This window comes from Pagrus pagrus, assembly GCF_965226575.1.
Source record: "Pagrus pagrus genome assembly, chromosome: 7".
Classification (NCBI taxonomy): Eukaryota; Metazoa; Chordata; class Actinopteri; order Spariformes; family Sparidae; genus Pagrus; species Pagrus pagrus.
Window position 1 is genome coordinate 2,711,136 of NC_140191.1, and position 13,364 is coordinate 2,724,499.

Consider the following 13,364-nt stretch of genomic DNA (forward strand, 5'->3'; position numbering starts at 1 on the left):
TCTGTGCTCGTCTTTGAAAAGGAAAACACAACACACACGTTTGGTGTGAGATTCTTGGAATCACTGCAGGTCAAGTTGATCAAACAGGGCAACAATAAACACTTTGGCCACAAATGATGCAGCTGCCCATAGTCAGTAATTTATAAATATGTCACCTTGTTTTGATCTATAATTGTCATGCTTCTGCTGCTTTTGAATGATTAGTTATTAGCACACAGTAAGTCCTTTTTTATCTGTTTTTTAATAGCTTTTAAGTGAAAATGAAAATTGCTTTACAAAATGTGCACATATACATATATATATATATATATATATATATATATATATATATATATATATATATATATATATGAGTTTTCTCTTATTCATGCAGCCTTAATCTATTTATGATATGTTTGCCATGTATCAATCATTTAAATCAAAATTGTGAAAAATGTCCATTCGCATCGCTCCTCGAAGGCCAAGGTGACGTTACATGTTTTGTCCAAAAATAAGAAGCATATTTAATGTAAATAATCACATACAATGGAAACAACACCAGTAAATCCTCACACATGAGAAGTTTTTGCTTGGTTAAACAACAGAATTGTTGCAGGTGAATTTTCTGTCAGTTGTAAAATCGACTTACCATTTATGCTTTAGTCATAAATCTATTATCTGATTGAATGAAGTGCCGGCTGTTTTGTGGCCTGATGAATACCTACTAATGTTTGAACCAGTTGTTTTTAAAAATGCACCGCTTACGTCCCTGCTGTTTGTGAAAGTAAACACACACCTGCCAGGAAAGTAAACTATATGCAATGCAAATAATGAACAGAAATCTGGACCTTCTTCGGTACATTTGTGGTTCAAGTAACTGTCAAAACTGAGCTCCGTGCACTTGACACCGAGAATGTTTTAAACAGGTTTGCAGACAAACCTGCAAAACATCAGCTGCTTATCTCTCTTCCACTTTCCCCCCGAAACTAATAGAAAAAGAAATCTCACATACAGAGAAGAAGCAAACAAGAACGGTTTTAAAAGCATTCATTTTGGAGACAGACACTTAAAGATGATGCAATGAACTGTTTCAAAATGTTCAGGGTGTGGTTCGTGCCCTCTAACCGTTTTTTAACTATATTAAACACACAAACAGACAATACTTATGTTTGTACTAATCCAAATAGAAGGAGTTGTCCTTACCTGTTACACATGAAAGTGAGAGATGAAAACCTGTCGAAACCAAAACTTTCACGTCCAAAAGAGACCAGAAACAGAGAGAGAAACAGGGATGGCTCACACGTAGATCAAGGAGAGAGAAAACAGAAGGTTCTCGGAGGGTTCATGTGAAAGCGAGAGTCGAGGTGAGGTGGAGGGTTTGAAACCAGCACATGCTAGGTGAAATCTTTTTATGATGATGCGAAGCTGTCCTCCAAGCAGACCACCAAAGCTCAAGCTCTTGTGGCATTAAGGACCCGGCCTGTTAAATTGTCCCTTTCTCCGTCACTGACCCATTTTGCAGAACTGGGTGCCCTTAAAGCTAAAAGGACAATTGTAGTCTCCTGCAGCAGACAACTTTCCCCCCCCTAACGTTTCTACGTTGCAGGAGGATGATTTGTTAAATCAATGTGTCTGATCATCAGGACAATTTTAGAAGAGCTGACCTGTGTGTATTTGTGTTTTCACAGATAAGTTTGACCAGTTCTGGGCCATGAACAGGAAGCTGATGGAGTACCCCACCGAGGAGGGAGGCTTCAGATACATCCCCTTTAGGATATACCAGGTAACACACACACACAAACACACTGACAAAACTTTAAAACAACAGACTTTCTTCCTTTACACAATGCCTTCAAAACAGGGAGTCAGTCACAGTCCGGGGTCCTGAGAGGGTAGTCTATAAAGTGTTTTCGACACTACTATCGGTCAACTGCAGTCGACAGCAAAGAGATGAAAAGGGAGAGAAATTCCCCAGACTCCCTTATAAAATCTCTCAATTTTGTGAGTTGTTGAATTCAGAGAAACCTAAAGCTTGTGAAACACTGTCTATTTTTGAGCATTCTTGTAAAAGCAAATGTTCTAAGTTATTTAATTCCTTCTGTAAAAAACATTGTGACCAAGACAGACATTTCACTGAGGAGAGGAGCATACACAACACAGATCTGCCTGTGTTCGTACACTTGACTGATAAAATACACTACTAGTGTAAAACAATTAAAAACAATACTAGATACCTTGGCAAAAAAAAAGTCTCAGGCACACGAAATAAGGTAATTTCTTTCTTTCTTTTCATTAATAACCAGCACACAGGTACCTTCGATACAATTTAATATGGACATCAAAGTATCTATATTGAAGTATCTGTACTTTAGTTTGAACAGTACATTTTGAATTTATGGACTCCAGAGGGTGAAGCTGAAGTTCTCCCATCAGCCCAGTAGATGTAGCCAGACGGCTGTGTGACACAGTGCTGTCTGATGTTGCCTTAGCGGGGAAATCACCTTCAACCGCACACTGGCTCACTACATCTCGTAAGTTACTCTGCAGATAACAGTCATGCTGGAAGGTAAAGAGTGATGAAAACCACTGTTTCCTTTATTTTTAAAAAAACAATAAAAATCCAGGTGACGATTCCCGTTCATGGATGAGTAAATTGTGCCTCTCCCTGGCACCCACACACACCTGCAAACAGTCTAAACATGAGGCAAAAAAAACATTGTGTAACTCAGGAGTTTGTGACCTTCTCTTGACATATTCATCGCGCCACAATAATAGTGTCTTGTTATATCTTAGTTTATAATCTGAATCCACAACAACCTGCAGTGGGTTCACGCCTGTCTTAATACCCGCCTACAGAACACTATGAGTAAGTGTTCGAGACACAGGTGCTTTTGTTTTCTTTTCTGGTAAGTCATAGTCCTCTACATATAATCAGAGTCAGAGGTTAACCTAGCTTTATAATAGGGTCGAAACAATTAATCAAAATATTAAGATTGCAATATCCAAATTGCTGCATCTTATTTATTAAGGTAAAATGTGTGTGAAACAACATCATAATGAAGGACTGCAGTGCTACCCTGGCCTGCAAATCTTGTTTTCCAGATGTAAGAAAAGATGTTTGTTTGCTACGTACACCAACAAAAATGTCACATCATCATGAATTTAATGTTTCTTTTCAGTGAATCATATCTTAATTGTAATATCTGTCATGTTTTTTTTTTATTTCTTTATTGTGCAGCCCCACTTGACGACCTGTCAAACTTACTTTTGCTATCAATTGTCATCTAATGTTCAGGTGAAACATGAAGAGAGAAACAATTGCGTATATTTGCATGTGAACGCTGCTCACAGGTTCACTGTTCACCACTGAAAGATGATAAAACAAAACAATGTCTGTCAGAGGCGTGTTGGGCCTGGTCATGCCCTTTTTTTGAAGGGGTTATTCATCAGTTTCTGTAAATTTGATACCTGTGACTCTCCCTTAGTTTGTGTGCGATTCTATTGAACCAAGATGAGCCCGTGGGTGAGCCTCGGGTTCAGTCCGAGAGCAGCAGTAGGCGTAGGCAGACAAGCGGCCTCAGGTCGGTTGTTTCCGCCGAGCCTATACAGCTTTATCCTGACTCAGGTGAAATTTCCCCTTTGGAGGACAAAAAAAAAAAGGAAAGAAGAGGAGATGAATAAGCGACTGAATCTCGCCTGGAAAACATTAGCACATTGAGAGCCAGACAGTGGGGGGGGAGTGCCACGCTTTGAGTCAAATGTTGGGGGTTTCTATGCAGATCAGGAAAGTCTGGGAAAGTGTGGAGAAATCATTTGTGAACTTCCAAACATGGAATGCCTGAAGAAGTTTTTTTTTCAATAACACTTGGCATTGTGAAGGGATCATCTTAAGCAACAGTGTAATTAAATGTAATTTAAAGTCCCTTTAATCTTACTGGACAGTGAAGAGTCTCGTCCAAAAGAGAGTCGGGGAAGTGAAGATTTGGAAAACATCTGGATTTTGCAACAAAAACATGTTGACAGTCTGCTTCGAGTCTAGTGACTTGAATGTGCGTGCATTTAGCCTTGATCTCAAATCACAGCAAACAGAAAGCCCCCCCTTCCTTCACTGTCACTGTGAGTCCTGCGAACGAATTAAAAATGTTCAGGCATGTCAAGACAAGTTTGGAAAAAAAATTGCGAGAAAACGGAGCAGAGTGGAAAAATAGATGTGGCTTCAAATGACTGAGTGGGATGACAGCTTATGAAACCGAAAGAGATTTGTAAGAACAGTACAGGACTTCACTGGTTAGTTGCAAGAGTGAATTTTCCTACCAAGCATATTTTTCTGTCATCGTATCGGCTGTGACTGCTGGAAATTTCCTGCTGTGATGATTTATTATTGAGTGTGTCAAGTTTTTAATGAGACCTGCTGGGCTCCACACATGGCTGCATTTACATTTTTGCGCAACAAAACGAGGGCGGGGACGCAGCTGTCAATCACCTGTCAACACTGACTGTTTTGCATGAAAGTCAAAAAGCTCATAAGTGCTTTTTGTTTTTACTTTCACGTCTTCAGCGCATAAATAAGCAAATTTACACTTGGACAAAGACATTCTTGTGCTTGGCAATAAAACAAATCTCTTTAAAGTGGCCGACTGAAACATGCAGTCTCACCAACACGACCCGCCCTCTCAGACATGCACTTGTCGCAACCGTAAAAAACTGTTCCACTTTGGGGTGTGTTCACGGCCGAATTGAAAGTTTCCACTGTCATTTATGAGCCGAGTTTTTTCATGAGAATTGGAGCATCAAAGCCTGCGACAACCTCCCATACTGGAGAAAATAAGCGTAATTCCTGAAAAGTCTGGCTTGTTTTGGAGATGGTGTGGCTTTCATTTTACAAACTGGTAAATATTTACTACCAAAGGCAGCCTGGAAAGAAAAAGAGCGGAAACTTAATCTGTTCATTATGACCTCCAAAATACTCAGAATAGCAGTTTTCTGTGGAACCGCCACCGTCCAAAAGGCCTCGCGAGTTTCCACAGAGGCTTTTCATTCGTGCTGAATGTTTGGAAAAAACTTAAAGCATGTATGACTCGACATTTTGGACGAGCAATAATATGGAGTCCCTTTTCAAAATTTGCAATTAAACTGAAAGTGAGTGTCTGTAATAATCCATCAGTGGACAGGAAACTGTGCGCATACCGTAGCTGTTACGGTCAGCGAGGCGGCCAAGTGATCCAGGAAGTCGGTCTGTAAACAGGGTGCAGTTTGGGTAATAATGTCACTGTTGGCCTTTGTTTTCCCCTCAGAAGAAGTTTGTTTACAACCTGTCCCCATCATCTGACTGCTTTTGTTTCTGGTTTTTTGGCGACGTTACCACAAACCTCAGATCTCAGCGTTGAACTTTATGAGTGCGATCCCTGGATATCCGTTAGCAATCATGAGTAAAACCAAAGAAAACAAGGAGCTACACATCACAAGCACAAACATGAGACCGAAAAATCAAGCAAATATCTTCAGTTCTGTAAAAAAGTTTCAAAATGAGTAACAGCCCTTTGGAGCTTACGTTATTACTAAGTAGAAAATCCAGTGTTTTGTTTTCGTGACAAGACCAAACGTGATGCGACGACACTCACACTCAGCTAAACATCGAAAAAAAAAGGTGCGGAAACGCTGAGAAGAACAAAAGTGTTTGGCCTTCCAGAGTCAGTGTGGTGACTTAACAGGAGACGGCCTTACACAGAGGAAAGATCCCCCCCCCCCTCCCACACAAACACACACACACACACACACACACACACACAGACACACACACACATGCTCCGAGTCCTTCAAAGCCAGATTGTGGTCTTTAGTGTAAATAACATGTGCTGTGTTTGATGCAGACAGAATTAATGACAACACTCAGTCCAAATAACAGAGGGCTCATTTCCGTCTGGCCTGCACTCCTCATGGAGACGAGGACACCTCATGGGCATGGACGACACGTTTGTGTGTCTGTGTGTGTGTGTGTGTGTGTGTTGTGTGTGTGTTTGCCTTTGTCCCGAAGGGTTAGAATAATTAAAATGCTTTTCTCAGCCTACAATAAATGTTAGTTATTAATTCTTAGTTTATTTACTTCGGAGCTCAAATTGACATTTTTCTTTTTATTCACTTTTTTAGTGTTTTTCTGTCTTACACAATCTTCAGACATCTGTTTTGTTTTTTATTATATTCTTAAAGCCAAAGATTAAGCACTTTATGGCATTTTCCCTCCTTCTTTCCATTGTTTACAAAGTCCTTCTTGAAATTGTAACTTTTGCTTTTCCCTTATACGAACCCTTTTATTATTTCTGTGCAAATGTTCATCTGTCTTTGCAAGCTTCTGTTTGCGTGTTGTCCAATTCAAACATTTGTCTCTTGTCAATTTTTACTGCTTCCACTCAAGCCTTTTGGGTGTGTGTGTGTGTGTGTGTGTGTGTGTGTGTGTTATGGTGTGTGTTTGTGCGCATCGGCCCGCCGCGCCCTTTGCTCTTGCTGGCGGCGGGACATGTTTGGCTGCGAGTGCATGTTCCTGCTCCAGCAGTGACGCCATCGTGTGATTCAAAAGAGCCGGAGGGGGCCGGCCGTCTCGCTGCGCGGAAAGTGAAAATTACTATCCTTCTTTTAAAGACCGCTTACATTGTTGCTCTACAGGTACACCTCTCTGTTCCCGCTCCGTGACTCAGTGCTTACTCACAAACCTCCTATGCAAGAGCAGGCATTCCCCCCCCCCCGCAATCACTCCTGTGTTGTGGTGCTGCGGACGCTGCCTTCATTGAAGAATGTATGTTTATTGCCTCAAGATATGTCATGTAATGGCTGACTGAGATAAGGGGGAGGTGGTGACTACACAGACAATTACAACACATGGGAATGCTGGAAACGGTTCATGCCACAGGCAACAGGTGATATGCCCGATGCCTTTACAGTAATGGTTTATGTTGAACAATGACCGTCAACGGAAAACCGTTGTAATCAGTCTGCTACTGCCAAGCAACTAAGAGACTTGCAGGCTTTTACAGGATTTTTTTATGTTGTGGTGTTGGCAAACCTTGCTGATCTGTACGTCATCATGCAGAGTCAGATGGAGGTTTAATTTCATAATTAATTCCATGTCTTTGGTTTCGGTCTTTTTTGCCCAAGGTATTTTACCTCTGGTGGCATCTAGTCTTACAGACAGTTCATGTTTTATTTGTTCACTTTTGAGATTTCTGTCTCTAAGATTTATGCTTCTACCGATATCCTAAGGGTGGGTGATCTGTCCGAAACATAAGTGTCTCAATTGAAATCTATTTAACGGAAAACATTATCCATCAAATCATATTTTCTCTCAATTTTCACAATAGCTAGACTAAAGGTAGCTTATGGATTTTTTACGTTTTCACAATTAAAAACAATTTTGCTTTAAAGATGGTACTTTTTTGACACAGCCTTCTCATCCACCAATGCTGCGAGCTATAAGTCATGTTGCATCACTTACAAAGCATCACCCAAGAACAGCAACGTGAAACTACCCACTCAGTAAAGTCATACTAGTTGTGCATTTGTTCACATTGCAGAGATCTGCTCTTAAATGAGGCTACGTGACATTCGGAAACAAGGTGGAGGCAGAAACCTCAGAGACACAAATATTTTTGAACCTAGGCCGAAACCAAAACCATCTTAAGATATTAATTAAATCTTCCACATTAAGTGGATGGTGAGAAAAAACAAGACGTGGCAAGCAGTCGTGCTTCTTAAAATTAAGTTTAGAAAAAGTTGATCCTTCTGCTACCTTGGTGGAGCCGAGAAACTCTGATTAGCTGATTTACTTAAATGTGTAGCTGGCCGAAGGTTGAAGTATAACACGTCAACCTTGCATGCAACACTCGGCCATGAATAATTTAGAGGTCAATTCAGCGTCCCTTGATGGAGTTTCTCCTGTACAGGTGTGCATTTCAAGAGGTGAGAAAATGAGGAGTGCTAAAGATGAGGTTGGAATTTTAATTTACGAATGGACGGTCTCAGAGTTCAGTGGAAACGCTTTCTCTCACCCCTCTCGATTCACGGAAACTCATATTGATTGACGGAGTTGTTCCCCCTCCGTCCATTGTTTTACCATCAATTAGGCAGATTGAATCCCCCTCCGGCAATTAGGCGACGTCTTGAGTTCCGCTGCTCTTTTCACTCAGCGAGAGCGAGCCATCTCTTTTCACCTGAATCCGAATGACACCTCGCTCTTTGTGGCGCCATGTGCTGCTGTGCCAGCTAAGGTGTCACGCCAGCTGAAAAGAAAGTGTCTTCATCCAAGCAATATCACGCTTCTCTCCCTGGGGATCAATAGCCGCTTCTTTGTATGGCGACCTGCTCAATTATTCATGGTTGGCTATTTAAAAATGCAATGAAGTAGCTGTCACTTAGCGCACTCTCTCTGCTCTGGCTCTTGCCGATGATCCCGCACGAAACGCCGTGCTTCCTGTCAGTGACTCAGTCTTTCTGTGTAACCTGAGCACCAGCTTAGCGCCTCCACCGCCACCTTCCTCTTGCTGTTTCGCGCCTGGCTCTGCGGTGTGTAGTTACCGCTCGGTTACTCGATCCCTGTCCTCGCCGGTTTCCTTTTCACAGCTCCACGATTGCACCCTATTGTGTGTCGGACTCTCCGTTTGACACCTCAGGTTGGGTATCTGCCTGCGACATGTTTCCTTCTCTCTGAGTTTCTCCCATTATCCTCTGCTGCTCAGTGGGTTGAGCGAGACATTGCTCTTTTTTTCAAAGTTTGAATCCCTTTAAACTCGCTAATACTGATTGCTATTGGTCAGCATGAGGGCTGTGGTGTTTTTCCAGCTTTCAGTGTCGTCTAATCGTAATTATATGATTGAATTATTAAAACAATTCAATCGACCAAGAAAATTACAATTAAATAATAACAGAATTCATTGATTGAGTCTTGTCTTGCATGTGTGAATAGTTTGGTCTCACGTAACGCGTAAGAACAGATCACAGTTCATTGCCATATTGTGATAAACACTTGTATTGGAAGAGTAATCTCAATAGGACTGCAATTATTATTATTTTGTATAATTGGTTCATCTGATGATGATGGTTTGATTATATGACTCACTGCTAGTCAGGAAATGAGGATAAATGCCCAAAGTTAAATCTTTGAATTGCTGACATATCTGAACAACTGATGAAAAACCCAAAAGGATTCAGTTTGATACAAGAGAGAAAAAAAGCTGCAAATCTCGGTCTTAAATTTTCTTAATGTTATAATTCTAGTCCGACCATAACGCCAAGCCAACTACTCCCACTGATTCCACTAATTATAACCTCTTAAGCCAAAGAAACCCAACCAATTAGTGAAATTAGCCCATATAGTGTTCAAAATGTAAGATGCTTGATTAACCAAATAGCATAATAAGTCACCGCCTGACGGCAATGCAGCACCTGGCGCCTCGTCTCTCGCCGGGTCACTCGGTAACCAGAACCAACTGAATTTTTAACTCGACTCTGAGGTGATAGTGAGACTCTTGACATTTACAAAGGCTTGCTGACATACCTGAATCAGGTTCAGGAACTGGATGTACAGCAGGATACAGTGGAGCATCATCTCATCTCAAATCACAAACAATCTCTGTCCATACTCTCTTGAGTCCACTGCACTCCAGCTCGAGGCACAGTTTGATTTTTTTCTCTGCTGTCTGGCGGTAATTTCCCACCGTGCTTCCCGCACCTCTCACTCATGGAATGTTGTGGCTGCAAAGCTGCAGATCACAGCCAAACAGTCATGAGGATGTTTTGGTGCATTCGTCACTTTGTTTGGTTGTCCAGTCGTGACTTAGTCAGTTTACATTTTCGGCATGTTGCGGTCGCTCTCACCCAGAGTGATTTGCATTGAGGTCAGCAGTAGGATAAGCTTAAGTTACCTCAGTAGATGACGGCCATAATAAGTGACTAACAGTTAGGAGGTCACAGGTGAGGGTGACGTCATTGTGACAATATGTCTCTGACTGTGGGCGGATCACATACAGTTCAGGACGTCAGATGGAAGATGATCCATTTCTGCACTATATTTCCCCAACAAAGCCAGTAGAGCCCGACCGATACTCAATTTTGCTCCAATGCCATTATCAAAAGATAATGATGCATTATGTTCTGTAATAAAAAGTTTTCATATCGGCTCATTTCAGACGACATATTCACCCACACCAATATATCTGTGATCGGCCAATAACGGCTGATAATATTGGCGTTAAAGACAAAAGAGAGGTCGCTGATTTTTTTTCTTGCCCGTGTGTCTTTTATTCCAAAACATAAAATGTTTTTGCAATGAAATTATTCATTTCGTGTCCAGTTTGCGTCCACAATACTTGAACTATACTTGACTTCAAGAGAGGTTTTCTGTGGAATGGTGAAAAGACAGAACATGATTTTTCTTCCAGGGAACAATGGAGAATGTCACATTTAATATCGTGTGTTGCTCCACCCTTCTGTCTGTCTGAGGGCCGGAGGTGTTCTCGGTCTGCGTAAAAGCTGACTCGCTGCAGCTAATGATTTCCAGGCTGATTCTGATCAGTAAAGCATGTCAGCGTCATATGTAACATCTGTCGAATTGTTGCCGATTGCTAAATATTACATTCTGAGCAGTCGGGCTCATCAAAGGACCGCATTCCCAGCTCAGCTCAGCAAACTGTTCTTTCACAGCATTGTCGTGCATGTTGGTGCAGATTCTTCCCACAATTGTAACCTTTTGAACTCAGTTCATCACCTTAAAATTTCCCCTGTTGTTACCTCACATGAAATCGTCCCACTTACAGGATATTTCGTCTGCTTTTTCCAGGAATTCCTTTAATTGATGTCACTTGCTTGATGAGTAAAACGTGTATGTCCTGAACCGCATTTTTTTTTTTTATGGCTATGCCATAAAAAAAGGAGCCATTTAGCATAACTTGCTTTACGCATCGATGTGATTCAACCTGAAGTAATCTGTGTTTTTTGGAAACCGTGGGATCTTAACAAGAGTTTCAAGTTAAGTTATCTGGGTTTGAACAAAGATCAGCTGTGTAAAATATATTAGTAATGATGGATCAACTGGTCGGGGTTTGAAGAGTTTTGCTGCTCGGTGTTACAAGTGTAAATGCCATAAAATCAAAGTAGTGCAAACTTCTCGGGGAGGTTGTTCGAGTAGATGGTTGTTAAAAACAAATCATCTGATTTTAACACAGAAGTCCCCGTACACGTCCTATATCCTGTCAATAGCTTGCATTGGTTTCTTATAACTATGACCACAATCTGTCTATCACCTTCATCAAGTAGATTTAGTTGCCTTAACTGAACCAAACCTTGGAGTATGGAGTATCCACAGAAGTGGCACATCAGAAAACACTTGAATTAATCTTACTGTAAAGGTTTTATGCATTTTGGAAACACTCACAAACTCCAGATTTGGAAAACTTCTTATATGGTTCATTTTGAAAGACAATCTGTCAGTCTGTTATCTTCACATGTGACAATTCAAAACTACAAATCCAAATCTGTACCATCAGCAACATTTAGTCCATCCTGAGAAAAGTGAACTCCACATTTGAATTTGTTCAAATATGCCAGCTCAAAACGAGCTCTAAACATGAGCTACTGTGTGCAGTAGGGCCGACCCAAATGCCACGACGCTTACATCGTTGCCATGGCGATCAATGTCCAAACATAAGGACGGATAAATGTCAGTTGCACCGAAAAAGATGCAAAAGTCTGATAAAGACGATGAGAAATGCAGCTCCTCTGTGGTGTTTCAAGTTGAGTTTCGAGACTTTGGATGCGGTGACGGTGGCTGACATTTCCCCTCCTGTTCTCATCCCTCGTTAGATTATACAAAAAGCCCCTTACACTGGAACGATTCCTTTAAGTTTGCTCTATAACTACACTGTAACTGTGCTTTACTACATACACTGTACAATATATTTGTGTTGCTGTGCGTTTTAATTCAGCATGCTCTAATTCATTACAGACGATGAGCGACAGGCCGTTCATCCAGAGGCTGTTTCGCCCCGTTTCACCTGAAGGCAACGTGCACACACTTGGTGACCTGATGAAGGAGATGTACCCAGCTGCTTTACCAAACGACGGTATGTCTGCACACTCACTGACAAGGAGGGTTCAGTTAGTGCCTCGTCATCAGCATAGTGTTAAGTCATTTGCGTGCATCTCCTACTGTGATCACACAAATGATAATATTAAACAATATACAACAATGATCATATCAATGTCGCAAAGGTTAGTGCGACCAAAATGTCACTCCCACTCACGTCTGAATCATGCCAGACATAATCAGCAGCTAGCAGTGAGAAGTACAGTACAGAAGCAGCCATGTTTTATTTTTTGGTTTCCTTATCAAATGCAGTAAAGGCCCTGTCATCTTCCAGGAGTGAGAGAAGAAAAGAAAAGAAGCAACTCCTCTTATTTTATTTACACAGCCATGCAAGGCATGTCAGAGATCCACTCTCAGATAACACTCCCACTGCTGGGGGGGGGCACATGATGGAAAATAGGTGCAGTTGCCAGAACAAGTGAACAAAGATGTGGGAGGAGGAAAGGAGATAACAAGCAGATAGTGAGTGAGGAGACATGGAAAGAGAACGAGAGGAAACTAGAGCCGGAGACTAAACAGGTAGATGGAGAACGTTTCGTTTCTTCAATAAGTGATTGCTGAGGTTATTTTTAAAGTATTATATCTGTCAACATCTTACTAATCAATGCAAACTTAACATTTTGTTTTCCCAACCCTGGTGTGCTTAAATTGATTGTTGTGCCGTGGCAGAACAAACAAAACTGAATCAGATGAATACATTTGATTTCTCCGGATAAACATCGAGAACAGTCCATGAAAAAACATCTAAATCACAGAAGACTGGGTGCAAAATATCACACATTCACACAAACACACGCCGACTGTCAGTATCAGTTTTCTGTCAAGACCAGCAACGTGCAAAACATTGGGAAACTGATAGATTACTGTACATATACATATAAACATGTATCCATGCATCCAAAGGCTTAACCTTTTAGTAGACGGGACATTAGAGATGAAACGATTAGTCAATAAATCTATTAGTCAATCAAAAGAACTGTACGAAATGTTGTTCCATCTTTCTAAATGTGAGAATTTGCTGCTTTTCTGTTAAATAAACAGTTAAATGAAGAGTCTTTGGGTTTTGGACTCTTGGTTGGACAAAAGAATCTATTGGAAGACTATCTGAAACTTTTTGACGTTGTAAAGACTAAACGATTAATAGACTAACGATTAAAGTAATCGGCAGATAAATCGATAATGAAAATAATTGTTAGTTGCAGCCCTACAGTACATGTGGACCGCAGGTTTGGCATAGACACCCTGTGCACTCGTG

General features: G+C 41.1%; 1 protein-coding gene across 1 annotated transcript in view; it reads left to right on the forward strand.

Moving 5' to 3' along the window:
- atg5 (ATG5 autophagy related 5 homolog) overlaps positions 1–13,364 on the forward strand; it is a 33,019-nt gene that overhangs the window by 4,365 nt on the left and 15,290 nt on the right. Inside the window, exons 6-7 of the mRNA XM_084358057.1 lie at positions 1,668–1,762; positions 11,969–12,086. Of these exons, the coding sequence (XP_084214183.1) occupies positions 1,668–1,762; positions 11,969–12,086 (213 nt within the window). The remainder of the gene's footprint in view (positions 1–1,667; positions 1,763–11,968; positions 12,087–13,364) is intronic.